Here is a 15,837-nt window from a genome sequence, read left to right on the forward strand (position 1 = left end):
TGATGCTCATCCAGTAAACCCCTACGCATGGCAATTATCGTATCTTACTGTAACTGAATTCAAACTGTAAATATATTGTGCACAATAATAGCCTACAGTATACCTACTTGCCTACTTGGGCACAATATATTTACAGTTTGAATTCAAAGTTACTGTAAGATACATAGCCTATATATGTCATGCGTAATTGCTTGGTGCCAAACACCCGGGGGCAGCAGCACATTACTGATGCAACTCGTCACTATGAAGTTGTGCACCTGCAGCTGTTCTGTCAGTGATCATAGGGAGGCATGATCACACCGCCTTTGACACCTTGCATCGTATTTATTTATGTTATGAAAATAGACACGCCTTATCTCAACATGCGGTTAAAGTTTGAAACAGGAAGCTTTAGCTGCTATTAAGTTTCTGCTCGTACTTTTCAAAGCTTTTTACTGATGCATCAGGGGCGCATCATCGTTTCAATCGAGCAAGTAAATAGTCTCCCATAGCCTCTCCACCTCCAACGCCTCTGACATCGCATGGCCTTAGTGGATAAAGACAACAGCCAGCGTAACTTCATTGATTCTACAAACGATCTATATTTCCTTTTGTTTTTATCATAAGTAAACTGATTCAATAAGACAGATGAGCTCGTTTTACGACGGAAAATACCCTAGTGAGTTAGGGTTGGAAGAGGAACTGAGTCAAGTGAACTGCCAAGATGAGTTGGAGTTTGATTACCTGTTTGAATACGAACCACCTTGCCACAACATTCCCGGGGAACATCAAGGTTTGTCAAGTCTCCCACGCGCTTTTCAACTTTTATATGCGTTTTAGTACTTTAATGACGAAAATTACTTCTTACACTATGTTCTTCTCTCAAAAACGTTTAATTCAATGTCGTCATTGAAAACAAATAGACAGGAAGTAATTTTGACAGAATGTTATTTTCCTTCCACTTCTACACTACCTGTCAAAAGTTTTAGAACACCTACTCATTCAAGGGTTTTTCTTTATTTGTATTATTTTCTACATTGTAGAATAATAGTGAAGACATCAAAACTATGAAAGAACACATATGGAATCATGTAGTAACCAAAAAAGTCTTAAACAAATCAAAATATATTTTATATTTGAAATTATTCAAATAGCCACCCTTTGCCTTGATGACAGCTTTGCACACTCTTGGCATTCTCTCAACCAGCTTCATGAGGTAGTCACCTGGAATGCATTTCAATTAACAGGTGTGCCTTCTTAAAAGTCAATTTGTGGAATTTCTTGCCTTCTTAATGCGTTTGAGCCAATCAGTTGTGTTGTGACATGGTAGGGGTGGTATACAGAAGAAAGCCCTATTTGGTAAAAGACCAAGTCCATATTATGGCAAGAACAGCTCAAATAAGCAAAGAGAAACGTCAGTCCATCATTACTTTAAGACATGAATGTCAGTCAATTCGGAAAATGTCAAGAACTTTGAAAGTTTCTTCAAGTGCAGTCGCAAAAACCATCAAGCGCTATGATGAAACTGGCTCTCATGAGGACCACCACAGGAATGGAAGACCCAGAGTTACCTCTGCTGCAGAGGATAAGTTCATTAGTGTTACCAGCCTCAGAAATTGCAGCCCAAATAAATGCTTCACAGAGTTCAAGTAACAGACACATGTCAACATCAACTGTTCAGAGGAGACTGTGTGAATCAGGCTTTCATGAAACCACTACTAAAGAACACCAATAACAAGAAGAGACATGCTTGGGCCAAGAAACATGAGCAATGGACATTAGACCGGTGGAAATTTGTCCTTTGGTCTGGAGTCCAAATTTGAGATTTTTGGTTCCAACCGCTGTGTCTTTGTGAGACACGGTGTGGGTGAACGGATGATCTCTGCATGTGTATTTCCCACCGTAAAGCATGGAGGAGGAGGTGTTATGGTGTGGGGGGGCTTTGCTGGTGACACTGTCAGTGATTTATTTAGAATTCAAGGCGCACTTAACCAGCATAATAATATAATATGCCATTTAGCAGACGCTTTTATCCAAAGCGACTTACAGTCATGCGTGCATACATTTTTGTGTATGAGTGGTCCCGGGGATCGAACCCACTACCTTGGCATTACAAGCGCCGTGCTCTACTACAGCATTCTGCAGCGATACGCCATCCCATCTGGTTTGGGCTTAGTGGGACTATCATTTGTTTTTTAACAGGACAATGACCCAACACACCTCCAGGCTGTGTAAGGGCTATTTTACCAAGAAGGAGAGTGATGGAGTGCTGCATCAGATGACCTGGCCTCCACAATCCCCCGACCTCAACCCAATTGAGATGGTTTGGGATGAGTCGGACGGCAGAGTGAAGGAAAAGCAGCCAACAAGTGCTCAGCATATGTGGGAACTCCTTCAAGACTGTTGGAAAAGCATTCCAGGTGAAGCTGGTTGAGAGAATGCCAAGAGTGTGCAAAGCTGTCATCAAGGCAAAGGGTAGCTATTTGAAGAATCTCAAATATAAAATATATTTTGATTTGTTTAACACTTTTTGGGTTACTACATGATTCCATATGTGTTATTTCATAGTTTTGAAGTCTTCACTATTATTCTACAATGTAGAAAGTACTAAAAATTAATAAAAACCCTTGAATGTGTAGGTGTTCCAAAACTTTTGACCGGTAGTGTGGTTCTAGTAAACATTACTAAAAATAAATAAAAACGTTGACAAAAATGATACGATTGATCCTGTATTTCTTATGCATGTTTGTATACATTGTATAATCACACTGTAAAATAAGATGTTGATTAAATTGTAAGGCAACCAGCTGCAACAGGATTGTGAGTTGGCTCAACATTTGGACATATAGCTGAACCAACATACATTCTCAAGTTGAATTGTATGGTCAATCTACTTATAATTTTAGGTTGAGTGACCATACAATTCAACTTCAGAATTTATTTGACCTTATTTGCATATTTCCCAGTGTGCCTTGCCTTTTGAGTGAATTGTACTTACCACCTATGACTGTATTTGTTAGCAACAGAGACAATGGCTTTCAGTCCTGTAGCATTACCAAGTGAGTGTCTAAGTGAATATGTTATCTTTACAATTAAACTCTTTATGACAATACATTACATATGGCCTTTCTTTGACGGCCTAGCTACATTACATATGGCCTTTCTTTGAGGGCCTAGCTACATTATATATGGCCTTTCTTTGAGGGCCTAGCTACAGTGAGGGAAAAAAGTATTTGATCCCTGCTGATTTTGTACGTTTGCCCACTGACAAAGAAATGATCAGTCTATCATTTTAATGGTAGGTTTATTTGAACAGTGAGAGACAGAATAACAACAACAAAAATCCAATAAAACGCATGTCAAAAATGTTATAAATTGATTTGCATTTTAATGAGGGAAATAAGTATTTGACCCCCTCTCAATCAGAAAGATTTCTGGCTCCCAGGTGTCTAGGAGCACACTCTTAAAGGGAGTGCTCCTAATCTCAGTTTGTTACCTGTATAAAAGACACCTGTCCACAGAATCAATCAATCAATCAGATTCCAAACTCTCCACCATGGCCAAGATCAAAGAGCTCTCCAAGGATGTCAGGGACAAGATTGTAGACCTACACAAGGCTGGAATGGGCTACAAGACCATCAGCAAGCAGCTTGGTGAGAAGGTGACAACAGTTGGTGCGATTATTCGCAAATGGAAGAAACACAAAAGAACTGTCAATCTCCCTCGGCCTGGGGCTCCATGCAAGATCTCACCTCGTGGAGTTGCAATGATCATGAGAACGGTGAGGAATCAGCCCAGAACTACACGGGAGGATCTTGTCAATGATCTCAAGGCAGCTGGGACCATAGTCACCAAGAAAACAATTGGTAACACACTACACCGTGAAGGACTGAAATCCTGCAGCGCCCGCAAGGTCCCCCTGCTCAAGAAAGCACATATACATGCCCGTCTGAAGTTTGCCAATGAACATCTGAATGATTCAGAGGAGAACTGGGTGAAGGTGTTGTGGTCAGATGAGACCAAAATGGAGCTCTTTGGCATCAACTCAACTCGCCGTGTTTGGAGGAGGAGGAATGCTGCCTATGACCCAAAGAACACCATCCCCACCGTCAAACATGGAGGTGGAAACATTATGCTTTGGGGGTGTTTTTCTGCTAAGGGAACAGGACAACTTCACCGCATCAAAGGGACGTCAAATCTTGGGTGAGAACCTCCTTCCCTCAGCCAGGGCATTGAAAATGGGTCGTGGATGGGTATTCCAGCATGACAATGACCCAAAACACAAGGCCAAGGCAACAAAGGAGTGGCTCAAGAAGAAGCACATTAAGGTCCTGGAGTGGCCTAGCCAGTCTCCAGACCTTAATCCCATAGAAAATCTGTGGAGGGAGCTGAAGGTTTGAGTTGCCAAACGTCAGCCTTGAAACCTTAATGACTTGGAGAAGATCTGCAAAGAGGAGTGGGACAAAATCCCTCCTGAGATGTGTGCAAACCTGGTGGCCAACTACAAGAAACGTCTGACCTCTGTGATTGCCAACAAGGGTTTTGCCACCATTACTAAGTCATGTTTTGCAGAGGGGTCAAATACTTATTTCCCTCATTAAAATGCAAATCAATTAATAAAATTTTTGACATGCGTTTTTCTGGATTATTTTTTTGTTATTCTGTCTCTCACTGTTCAAATAAACCCATCATTAAAATTATAGACTGATCATTTCTTTGTCAGTGAGCAAACGTACAAAATCAGCAGGGGATCAAATACTTTTTCCCCTCACTGTGCGTCCTAACACAGTGGTCTGAAACTCCTGGTTCAAGTTTCACTACTGGTTTACAGTAGTGATGTGCAGGTCGCGAACGATTCATTTTTTTTTAACAACTATTTTTACTGACTCTAGATTCTTGATTCTTTTTGCTGAGTGACTCGTTCATTTTAGTCATTTGTTTGACCTGCTGGCCGCAATGAATTCCAGGCATAAGATTGATTTATTGAAACTGTAATATCAACTGATTATAATATATTGTGGAACACAATCTTTAAAAAAGGGACAGTAACCTCAGCAGTGGCACTTGCTTGTAGAAGCCTACGCAATGGCATAGCCTTGTTTTGTTATATAATATTAGGTTTTGGTTGAAGATCTGATAACATTCAGTATCACAAATATGCAAAAGTAAAGAAAATTAGAAAGGGGGCAAATACTTTTTCATAGCACTGTAGGTTAAATATGAAATGACCTTACGTTAATGACTTTTTGCAAATCCAATCAGTTTTCCACATTGATTCAATGTCATCAAATAGATTTTTTTGATAGAAATGACGTGGAAACAACATTGATTCAACCAGTTTTTGCTCAGTGAACTATTAACGTGTTGACCAGTCAATAAATGATACGTTTGGATTCAGAACCATCTCAACCTAAAATAAAAGTTAAAGAATAGGATTAAGCCAGTGGCTCAGATAAAACTTTCCAAGCAGTAGATACATCTTCTTTAAATGTTGATATTTGGTTGCGTTGTCAACAAAACACCAATTCAATATTACTTTTGTAATACAGTAAATAGCCTAAAGTCTTACAGTATTTATTCAGCTTTAAAATGAGTAACACATCCCTGGACACATTTTGAGGTTACTGTAACAATAAATGTCTTCTTATGTAATAATAGAAACCGTGCATGTTAAAGATAGCATGGAAATGTCGCAGGTCTGTGGAGATCTTCACAACTGATAAAACAATCTGCACAGAATCTCAAACGGTATTGACCACTTGCACCATGTACTTAAATAATCAATCCAGGTAATTTGGTTGTGCTAGTAGATGAAGCACAGTGAAAACACATTAAGTTGTTGTATAAATAAACAAAATATCTGACATTGTATTCCCATTAAAACAATTTTTGAAAGCACAGTGATATCACATTTAGGTAACAACTAAACCAAAAATCAGACATTGATTTTCAATTGGAATTTGGTTGTGCTTTTAGATGGTTGAAAGCATTGGGAATTTAACAAACTTTTGACTGTCTTTTTGAGGTTGGAATCTCATTGATCAACGTATCAACCAAATATGACCCAATTCTCCACGCTGAAATTACGTGGTGTGTCCAGTGGTTAGCAATCACAAATGTACATTGTTTGAAGCACACAGTCTCAGCCACAAATTACCGCTCCAATAGCCACAAATTACTGCTCCAATAAGCCCCTTATGGTGAGCGAGAGGCTTGTAGAATCATGATTCTTTCTAGTTTTTAGTTCACCGTTCACCGGTAGGGGGTCCTGCGTGATCTGGGCATTACTGAATCAAATGAACAAAATGAGTTGAAAGATTTGATCTTTTGACTGAACGAGTTGAAAAGATCAGAGTCAATAAAAAGAGCCAAACTTCCCATCACTACTTTACAGGCCACATCACTTCGCAAGTCACATTATTGGAAACCAGCCAGAGTGAAGATATCCAACAATTGCAACCACAGGAGCCTGTTGTGGGAGGACGGCTCATAATAATGGCTGGAATGGAATAAATGGAATGGGATCAAGCACATGGAAACTACCCACTGGGCACAGGCGTCAGTCAACATCTAGTTTTGATTTACATTTGGTTGAGTTTTCAACTAACGCGAATTCAACGTGAAATCAATAAGAAATGTCACTGTCATTGGATTTAGGTTAAAAGTTAGGGGGGAAAAATATGAAATTCCCTTACGTTGATGACTTTTTTTCAAATCCAATCAGTTTTCCATGTTGATTCAACATCATCACGTTGATTGTTTTGGTTGAAATTACATGGAAACAACGTTTAATTTTTGCCCAGTGGGTATGTGTTTGATACATTCCCATTTATTCCATTCCAGCCATTACATTGAACCCATCCTCCCCAATTAAGGAGCCACCAGCCACCTGTTTTTGGAACTATCAATCGGCTGCAACATGCATTGAGAATGACTGCCCAGATAGGAATGTTTGGTTTGAGACTACATAAGTCATATTAATTGGAACAGCCATCTCAGCAACGGGTGCAATAAGTCAAACTATTAACAGATTGGATTGGTTTAGAAAAATGTATGTTATTTATGTTTGTGTAGCATAAGATGAATCAACCAATCAATGTACATGCAAAAACACAGGTATTGAAACAAACAATTCTGAAAATCAACCTGCAACAGAGCATGCTGGGAAATATGATAATGATGGGTGTGGTTTTGAGTGGTTTTGATCAAACATGAATTTGTAATTTTCCCAAATCTAAGCCTTTTGTTTTCTATGATTGTTAATCAAACTGATCAAAGGGATTGAATAAAAATGATTAACAATATGGTTATTTGAAATGGTTATTTGATTAATTCAATAAACACATAATTTCAATTAAATGTGTATTGAAAACATGGACGTTTTGTAAGATGTGCGATTTTTGGGGAAAGTGAATATCTTTAGTGAAAAATTATTTTACAGTCCCTTTTATAAATTATATATTTTTTGTTGTACTTTCATGTGTTTTCTCTTCCTTGTTCCCTATCTCCCTCTGTAGATGAGCCAAATCTCTCCTCACAGAGAGTCCTCAGCCCTGCATCTGGTCTGGCCTACACCCTGGAGGAGGCTTCCCCCTACAGCATTAAGTGTAGCGAGCACAACCCAGAGTGCCTCTCTGGCTATGAGCACCTGGAGGCCAAAAACTACCTGGACCACTCTAGGCCTGGGGGTATCGCCCTGAGCCCCAGGATCGAGATCACACCGTCGCGTGAGCACTACAGCCATGGACGAGACTCCCTGCAGAACCACACTCTGAACATCAGCCCCCGGCCCACCCTGACCGTCCCGGGCCACGACAGCCTGGCCTACCGTGAGCCCCAGTGCTTGAGCCCGGCCTCCAGCAACTCTTCCACCAGCTGGCACTCGGAGAGCTACTCCCCCTGGGCCTCCCCCTGCGTGTCCCCTAGTAGTGGCCAGACCGGGGCCGGGGACCTCTGCCCCCGCTTCCAGAACATCCACACCGGCTCCCCCCGCACCTCCCCAGGCACCTCCCCCCACACCGAGGAGGGCTGCCTCGGCCCCCGCTCGCCCTCTCCATCCCTCAGGCCAGGATCCCGCTCCGCTTCCCCACAGGGAAAACGCACCTACGACATGTACAGGAACCCCAGCCTGGTCACCGGGATCCGCTCCCGCAGTCCCTCCCCCCATAGGGGCCACGAGGAGCACCCCCAACAGAACGCAGGGGCCCACTACGGGACCCCCAACAGTCTGGCTGAGGCCATGAACGGCTACGGCACTGTCCAGCCTGGTCTAGTCCCCACCAAGATAGTGAAGACGGCCAACCAGGCGTATGCCTTCTACCCAGAGAACCACAGGGAGGTCAACTACCTGGTGTCCTGTGAGCAAGATGCTAAGAATAAAACTGGGGCCGAATCCTTCTTTGTGATCCCTCCCATCTGGACCAAGCAGCTGGTCCCCAACCTCTGCAGGTGAATGGTGTAGGAAACCTGTACTGTATAGGTGTATCGTGCAGTTTTATTATGAATCTGATTTAGTTGTTAATCTGTTTATTACATTGTATTACATGACTTATATGACCAAGCTTTCATGACCCATTAGGACCCACAATTTAGCTAGCCTAATCATTGCACAAGACAAATTAACACTTTTTCCTGTAGCATCCCAGTGTCTTCTCTGCCCCCTCTGGAATGGCCTGTCCCCAGCTGTACAGACCAGTACAAGCTCCACGTTGACGTGCAGCCCAAGCCCCACCACCGAGCCCACTATGAGACAGAGGGGAGCAGGGGTGCGGTCAAAGCCCCCACTGGTGGTCATCCTGTCGTCCAGGTATGCTGCATCCCACTGGGCACAGACTTCAATTCAACGTCTGTTCCACTTTGGTTCAATGTCATTTCATTGAAATGACATGGAAACAACGTTGATTCAACCAGTATGTGCCCAGTGGAATGGCTCTGTATCACTCTTAGAAAATGAGTTGATTTATGGAAATCTTTTTTGGTTCTAGGTAGAATCTTTTCACCAAATGAAGAACCCTCAAATAACCTTTTAAGAACCCTTTGGTGAAAGGAATCTATCTTGAACCAAAAAGGATAATACATTTCCTGGAACTAAAAAGAGTTATCCTACAGGGACAGGCGAATAAACCTTTATGGTTCTAGGTAGCCCCTTTTAGTGTAGGACAGCCCTAATAGAAAGGCCTGTTGCGTGTAATGGTATTTCCTAGTCAATACACAGCTGTGCTACTACTACCCCAGGGCCTGGCTTAGGAAAATGACTACTGTGTGTTACTGTGTATGTTCTACAGTATATGTTCTTTACCTCATCCTTTCTCTCTCTATCTCTCCCTTTCTCGCTCTATCTCTCCCTATCTCTCTCCCTCCTCCTCGCTCTTCTTCCTAGCAGCCTGCCAAACTCACTGAAATGAGGTATAATGTGCACTGATATCTTACGCATGGCAGCTACTGTTTCCTCAAGTCAACTCCCAGACTTGAATTCCAGCCATTACTACAGTAAACCCCTTGCAGATGATTGTTTTTGCCTTCATTTACTATGAGCAACAGCTTTTGTGTTAATTGTTTCAAACCAAGTGTCATGAGAACGCTTGTCTTCTTGCAAAAAAATACACCACTGCGTTGCCCCTCATAGCCCAATGTTTTAACCACAAGCAGATTTCAGTTTTTTTGGCTATATACACACAGGTCCCATGACTCCAGTGATCACTGGAGACAGGAGTGGTGAGCTTTAGTCAGGCATACTCATATGAACATATAAAAAACAGAAATGTTAAGTTTTGTTATACATGCTGTATTGAGCTAGTATCACTTCTTTACATGTTCAATCTAAGCTGAACTTAATAGAAGGCATTTCCACTTCGTTTCGTATATGTTAAGTAGGGAATATAACTTTCAGTTCATATTTTAATGTTTCCAAGGCAACGTCTTGAAAGCTTACTTGTTGTTGTTGATAGTCAGAACCTGGCCGGGTAGAAATTAAGCATTTCTCACTTTCCATTTTCTGGCTCTCGCTGAGGTCAGTGAGCTGTGCCTGGTGTCGTCCGATCACGTGGCTGGCTAGGCACGGCCAAACTACTCCCTCTCAGTCCCAGACTCTGAACTCCCTCCACTTTAATTTTCCTAGTCCCACTCGCTCTGACTCACTCACTGCAACCATGGCAACCGGCTTCTCAGATGGCCTGTTCTCTTATAGACTTCCTTTATTTTACTCATTGTGTCAGACTCAGCTAGCTGTGTTCAACACCACTCTAGTTTTTGCTTACATTCAACAGTTGTAAGGAGTTCCACCAGTGAAAAAGCTCTGTTCTACAACAGTGAATGTGAATATTTGTAATTCTCACTTGACTTTAGAGAGGAACCGCACACTATGCTGTAGGCTACTCAGCTTCCTAGGATGTGCCTCTTTCTCTCAGTCAGTCCCTCCACGTCTGTTTCTCTGCTGTGGCTGTCTGTCTGTCTGAGCAACAAGGAAAGTAGATGAGATGTGATCTCTGCCGTGCCTCTTTCAGCCAAACCCTGCCCCCTCACTATACTCTTCTCACCTGTTCGGCTGTCGTAAAACTCACACACACACACACACACACACACACACACACACACACACACACACACACACAGAGAGAGATTAGTGGAGAGACCAGAGACTATCTCACAATTAAGCATGCAGAAACCACAAAGCGTGAACTTGAAAATAAAAGTATCTGTTAAAGTATCATCCACGCACACACACACACACACACACACACACACACACACACACACACACAGAGAGAGACAAACAGACGTAGATTAGTGGAGAGACCAGAGACTACCTCGGAAGGAAGCATGTAAAAACCACAAAGCGTGAACTTGCAAATAAAACTATCTGTCTGAAAAATCATGAGATTGAAAATGTGTGTGTGTGTGAGAGACAGACAGAGGGTTTTAGTGGTGAGATAAGAAAACTATGTAAAGTGTAGACGCCTGACAAGGTTACAAGCATACTTTGATTATTTAACTGAATATTGGCGACAACTACGCCTACTTTGCAGTTGTATGCAATGATTTTGATGAATATTTATGATTAGGCGTTTCCCATCATGTTATAAACATTTAGTATGCGGCCACATCCAATTCTCCAGACCACTCCACTGTAGAAGTACTGGAATTAACGTAGACCTAGTCTTTCTTTTGTCTTGAAGGTATCCGTGGCACATGTGGCCAAACTAAGGCTTTGGCAGTCACATTCTAATAAGCGTGCCAATGAATGATAGTGATTCCTATGGAGTTCTTTTGAATTCCAAAGACGGCTACTTTAGAACAAACAGCTGCTGGCTGATATTCAAGGTTGAGGACACTAATGTTTCCAGCAGTGAGTGTGTCTGCTAAGCTAGCATCTACATTTTAGTCATTTAGCAGACGCTCTTATCCAGAGCAAGTGCATACATTTTAATGTTTTATATATATTTTGTACTGGTCCCACATGGGAATCAAACCCACAACTGTGGTGTTGCAAATGCCATGCTCTACCAACTGAACCACACGGGAGCCCACCAGGCTACACCAGGCTAAGGTATCCTACCAGGCTTTATGTTTAGCCAAAGCTGTTAGCAGAAAACCGTCAAAGAAGACATAGTTATAGAGTCATTCCACCTCAAAAAGCTAAAGAAAGAGGATTTCGACACCCACCATCTCAGATTGTTTCGAGATAACAGATAATATGAGCATGCCTGCAACATTATTTTGGTGAAAGATAATTTGAACTCTGAGAAATTAAGCTAATTGATTGGCCCCAAATTGTCAATTTAAATGTATAGGATTAATATAATATTCAATAAATATAGTACCCAACATCTGATTTTGACCAAACCTCTTCTTAACAATGATTAAGGCTTGAGAAATCCAAATAAATGTTCAAAAGCCACCAACAGACACCCCAAAACCCCACACCAAGCCCACCCAAATGGCCAGTATACAGTATCAGTTCTCTATGTTTGACAAGTAGTATGACGCTGCGTCTTGGAGTACAGTTTAATCATACTATGTTTTGTATTCTCTGTGAATTTGATGGGGATTTTTCCCCTGTTCAGAGAAATTAGCCATTGAAGTAGCTTGCATTTTCCCCCAGTATGAAAAATGTATGCACTAACTGTAAGTCGCTCTGGATAAGAGCGTCTGCTAAATGACAAAAAAAAAGTTAAAAAAAAGAAAAAGTAAATTAGTGTGAAAGTACCAGGTTTTGCCCACTAGAGGCCGCTATTCATGCTACTGCCACCCTATTATCCCTTTTTCTGGTCTCTTGTGTTTACATTTTAGCAGACGCTCTTATCCAGAGCGACTTACATGAGCAATTAGGTTTAAGTGCCTTGCTCAAGGGCACATCGACAGATTTTTCACCTAGTCGGCTCGGGGATTAGAACCAGCGACCTTTCAGTTACTGGCACAACGCTCTTAACTCTTAACCACTAAGCTACTAAGCCAGTCCTCCATGAAAGCAGTTCAGTTTGTCCTTCTCTTAGCAACTAATGCCTCATCCAACTCTCCTTGAATAGTCCAACAAATAGCAGCTCTCTGAGAGGGCTATCCCTATGGTGAAATTCTCATATGAAGACTTTTCCTACAAGCCCAATTTTTTTATGGAGAAATGAGCTAGTGACTGTTGTGACAATCCTAATAAAATAATACAATTCTAAACCATTGCATGGCAGTCAATACAATTATTAGAAAACATCTTTACCATTAAATCCAACCCAATTCCGTTACCTTTGCAAAAAACCATACAGTGTGTGTTTGGGAATTTTAACATTGAACACCCTTAGCTAGAGAACATAACATTGAAACCATTAGCACTGCTGTAGCCTAATCGTTTGCTTGTTCAACAGGAATGGTCTAATCCAGACTTTTTTGGATGGGAATAAACCACACACACAGGGTCCGTTTCCTGGACACAGATTAAGCCTAAGAGAAGGACCAACTGAATTGCTATTGGTTTTCTACTCAAAGTTGCAACATAACTATTGTGATCCATTTAGTAAACACAAGAAACCAGCTGAATTTGATAAAAGGGTGTGGCAGTAGAAGGAACAGCATCATCTTTTGGGCAAAACCTGGCATTCACACTCATTTATGGGGGAAATGTGAGCTACTTCAATGGCTGATATCCCTGAACAGGGGAAGAAGATATCACCAAATTCACTGAGAATACATTACATAGTATGAATAAACAATACTCCAAGCCGCGGCTTCATACCACTTGTCAAACACAGATAACTGATACTGTATACTGGACATTGGGGTGGATTCCTCAGGTCATTTTTAAAAATCATTTTTAAGAAGAGTTTTGGTTCAAATCGGATGTTGGGTTTTATATTTATTGAATATTATATGAATCCTATAAACTTGAAATGGCCAATTTGGATGCAAATTGTATTTCAACAAAATGTATTTATTTCTAACTACAGAAACCATTTCAGGACAATCTGAGATGATGGGTGTCATAGCTTGCTGAAATGAAATTGAATGACCCTATAGGCAAAATAATGACAAATACCAATCATTATATAAATTCAACTATGCAATGAAACACTGGTTACCTACCAATGGGCATATATAAGGGGGGGGAGGGGTGGAACAGGCAGAATAGAAACTTGAAAAATTACGCATTATGAAAAGTGTGAACATCTTGACTTCATGTAAAAACAATTTTTTAGTGGAGTTTCCTCTGGTGTTTCTTCCAGTTGCATGGCTACAGGGGAAAGGAGCCACTGGGCCTGCAGATCTTCATCGGGACAGCAGATGAGAGGATCCTGAAGCCCCACGCCTTCTACCAGGTTCACCGCATCACGGGCAAGACGGTCACCACCACCAGCTACGAGAAGATCATCAACTCCACCAAAGTCCTGGAGATCCCTCTGGAGCCCAAGAACGACATGAAAGCAATGTGAGAGTAGCTACAGTAGTGATTCATGCCAAACACCACTCATACGGAGCAGTGTCCTTTGCAGACTTCGGTTCAAACTGTATTTGTTTTCTTTTAAACTCGTTGAGCCTGTTTACTGAGCCTGTCTCCAGTGCCACCAGATGGGCGGGATGGATTTGCACTGATGGGAATATTCCATTGGTTCCATTGTGCAAGGCATGCTCAATCAAGTTTTTGAAATAAAACTCATACTAATTGAACCCAGGTCTGATCTCATTAACCATATCAGTTGTAATCATAATGCAACACATGCGTACCTGTACAGGGTTTACAGTAGTTAATTCTCCTATTTGTGTGTTTCTCACAGAATCGACTGTGCTGGGATCCTGAAGCTCAGGAATGCTGACATTGAGCTAAGGAAAGGCGAGACGGACATCGGACGGAAGAACACTCGTGTGCGTCTAGTGTTCCGTGTGCATATACCCCAACCTAATGGGCAACACATCTCACTGCAAACCGCCTCCCATCCTATTGAGTGCTGTAAGTACATCCAACACTGTAATAGTTATTAATGTAAAATGTATTTAACCAGGTCCCATTGAGACCAGAATACCTATTTTCAAAGGCAGACATATTACCTGTGCTCTTTAGTGTGATAAACATATAGTCTGTGATTCTATGTGGTGTCTTTCCTTCTATAGATGTGCTATAATTAAAGCAATAAGGTCTGAGGGGTATATTGGCCATACCACAAACCCCTGTGGTGCCTTATTGCTATTATAAACTGGAGACCAACCTAAATAGATCAGTAAACAGGTATTTTTGCATCATACCCATAATATATTGTCTGATATACACATGGCTGTACATGCTGAAACAGCTGTACATGCTGTTTCAGCCAATCAGCATCCAGGACCCAAAGTACCCGATTTATAATGTGGTTTAGGTTTAACATGTGGTTATACTGTATTTTCATTTTACACAATGCAGTACATTTCCATTTATGTTTCCTCTTCCCTGTTTTCATTGCACTGATGTTAACCAGAGGTAACACACAGAATTAATAAACATGGCTAAAGCTTGGAGTAGAGCTGATAGTCCAGGCACACGGACATACAAAGACTCTTTTATGATTAGGCTGGCAGCTCTCAAACCTCAACTCTTTTAGTGGGTGTGTGTTTGTGTGTGTGTCTGAATCCTAGTTAAAAGCTAAACATTACATACATGTAGGCGAACATGTCCAGGGAACATGAAGTCCATGTACCTGTATATGCTATGCCAGTGACGTGCGTTGAGGTTGGTGGCTTTGTAGGCAATGGCTATTATCAAAGCCCGATTTATTCGCAAATAAACATTGAAGCCCAAGTTCACCATACAACAGATAGCTCCAACAACCAGAGGGACATATGCTATTAACCAAAATTGACAAACAATTTTCACCAAATGTAAATACCAATGTAGCCAAGCGATAGCCTCCAATGGCAGGATATTTCATATCATCTGACAAAATAACACACTGCTCAACTCAGCTCAGCCATATACCAATGTAGCATCCACAGTTACAACTGAAAGGTGGCACTAAAATTCCTAATATTCATCCGAATAATTCACAACGCAAACTCCATAGCTTTTCACGTTGGATTTACAATTCTTCCAATGCACGGTGCACACACACACACACACACACACACACACACACACACACACACACACACACACACACACACACACACACACACACACACACACACACACACACACAATAATATTATGATGTGAAATATAATTACACACACATACAGTAGATCCGGAAAGTATTCAGACGTCTCAACTTTATTTCACATTTTGTTACGTTACAGCCTTATTTTAAAATGGATTAAATAATTGTTCCCCCTCATCAATCTACACACAAGACCCCATAATGTTTTTAGACATTTTTGCAAAACATATATAAAAAAACAACTGAA

The 15,837-nt window shown here is 41.3% G+C and overlaps 1 protein-coding gene across 1 annotated transcript in view; it reads left to right on the top strand.

Moving 5' to 3' along the window:
* Window positions 1-627: 627 nt before the first annotated feature.
* Window positions 628-15,837, top strand: part of LOC311150071 (nuclear factor of activated T-cells, cytoplasmic 2-like) — a gene marked incomplete at both ends in the record, with an annotated part of 49,635 nt that continues 34,425 nt past the window's right edge. The window contains 5 exons of the mRNA XM_084187337.1: window positions 628-772; window positions 7,497-8,427; window positions 8,617-8,785; window positions 13,689-13,891; window positions 14,238-14,410. Coding sequence (XP_084043463.1) covers window positions 628-772; window positions 7,497-8,427; window positions 8,617-8,785; window positions 13,689-13,891; window positions 14,238-14,410 — 1,621 coding nt within the window. The remainder of the gene's footprint in view (window positions 773-7,496; window positions 8,428-8,616; window positions 8,786-13,688; window positions 13,892-14,237; window positions 14,411-15,837) is intronic.

Source organism: Coregonus lavaretus (assembly GCF_964263955.1).
Source record: "Coregonus lavaretus genome assembly, chromosome: 22".
NCBI classification, from domain to species: Eukaryota; Metazoa; Chordata; class Actinopteri; order Salmoniformes; family Salmonidae; genus Coregonus; species Coregonus lavaretus.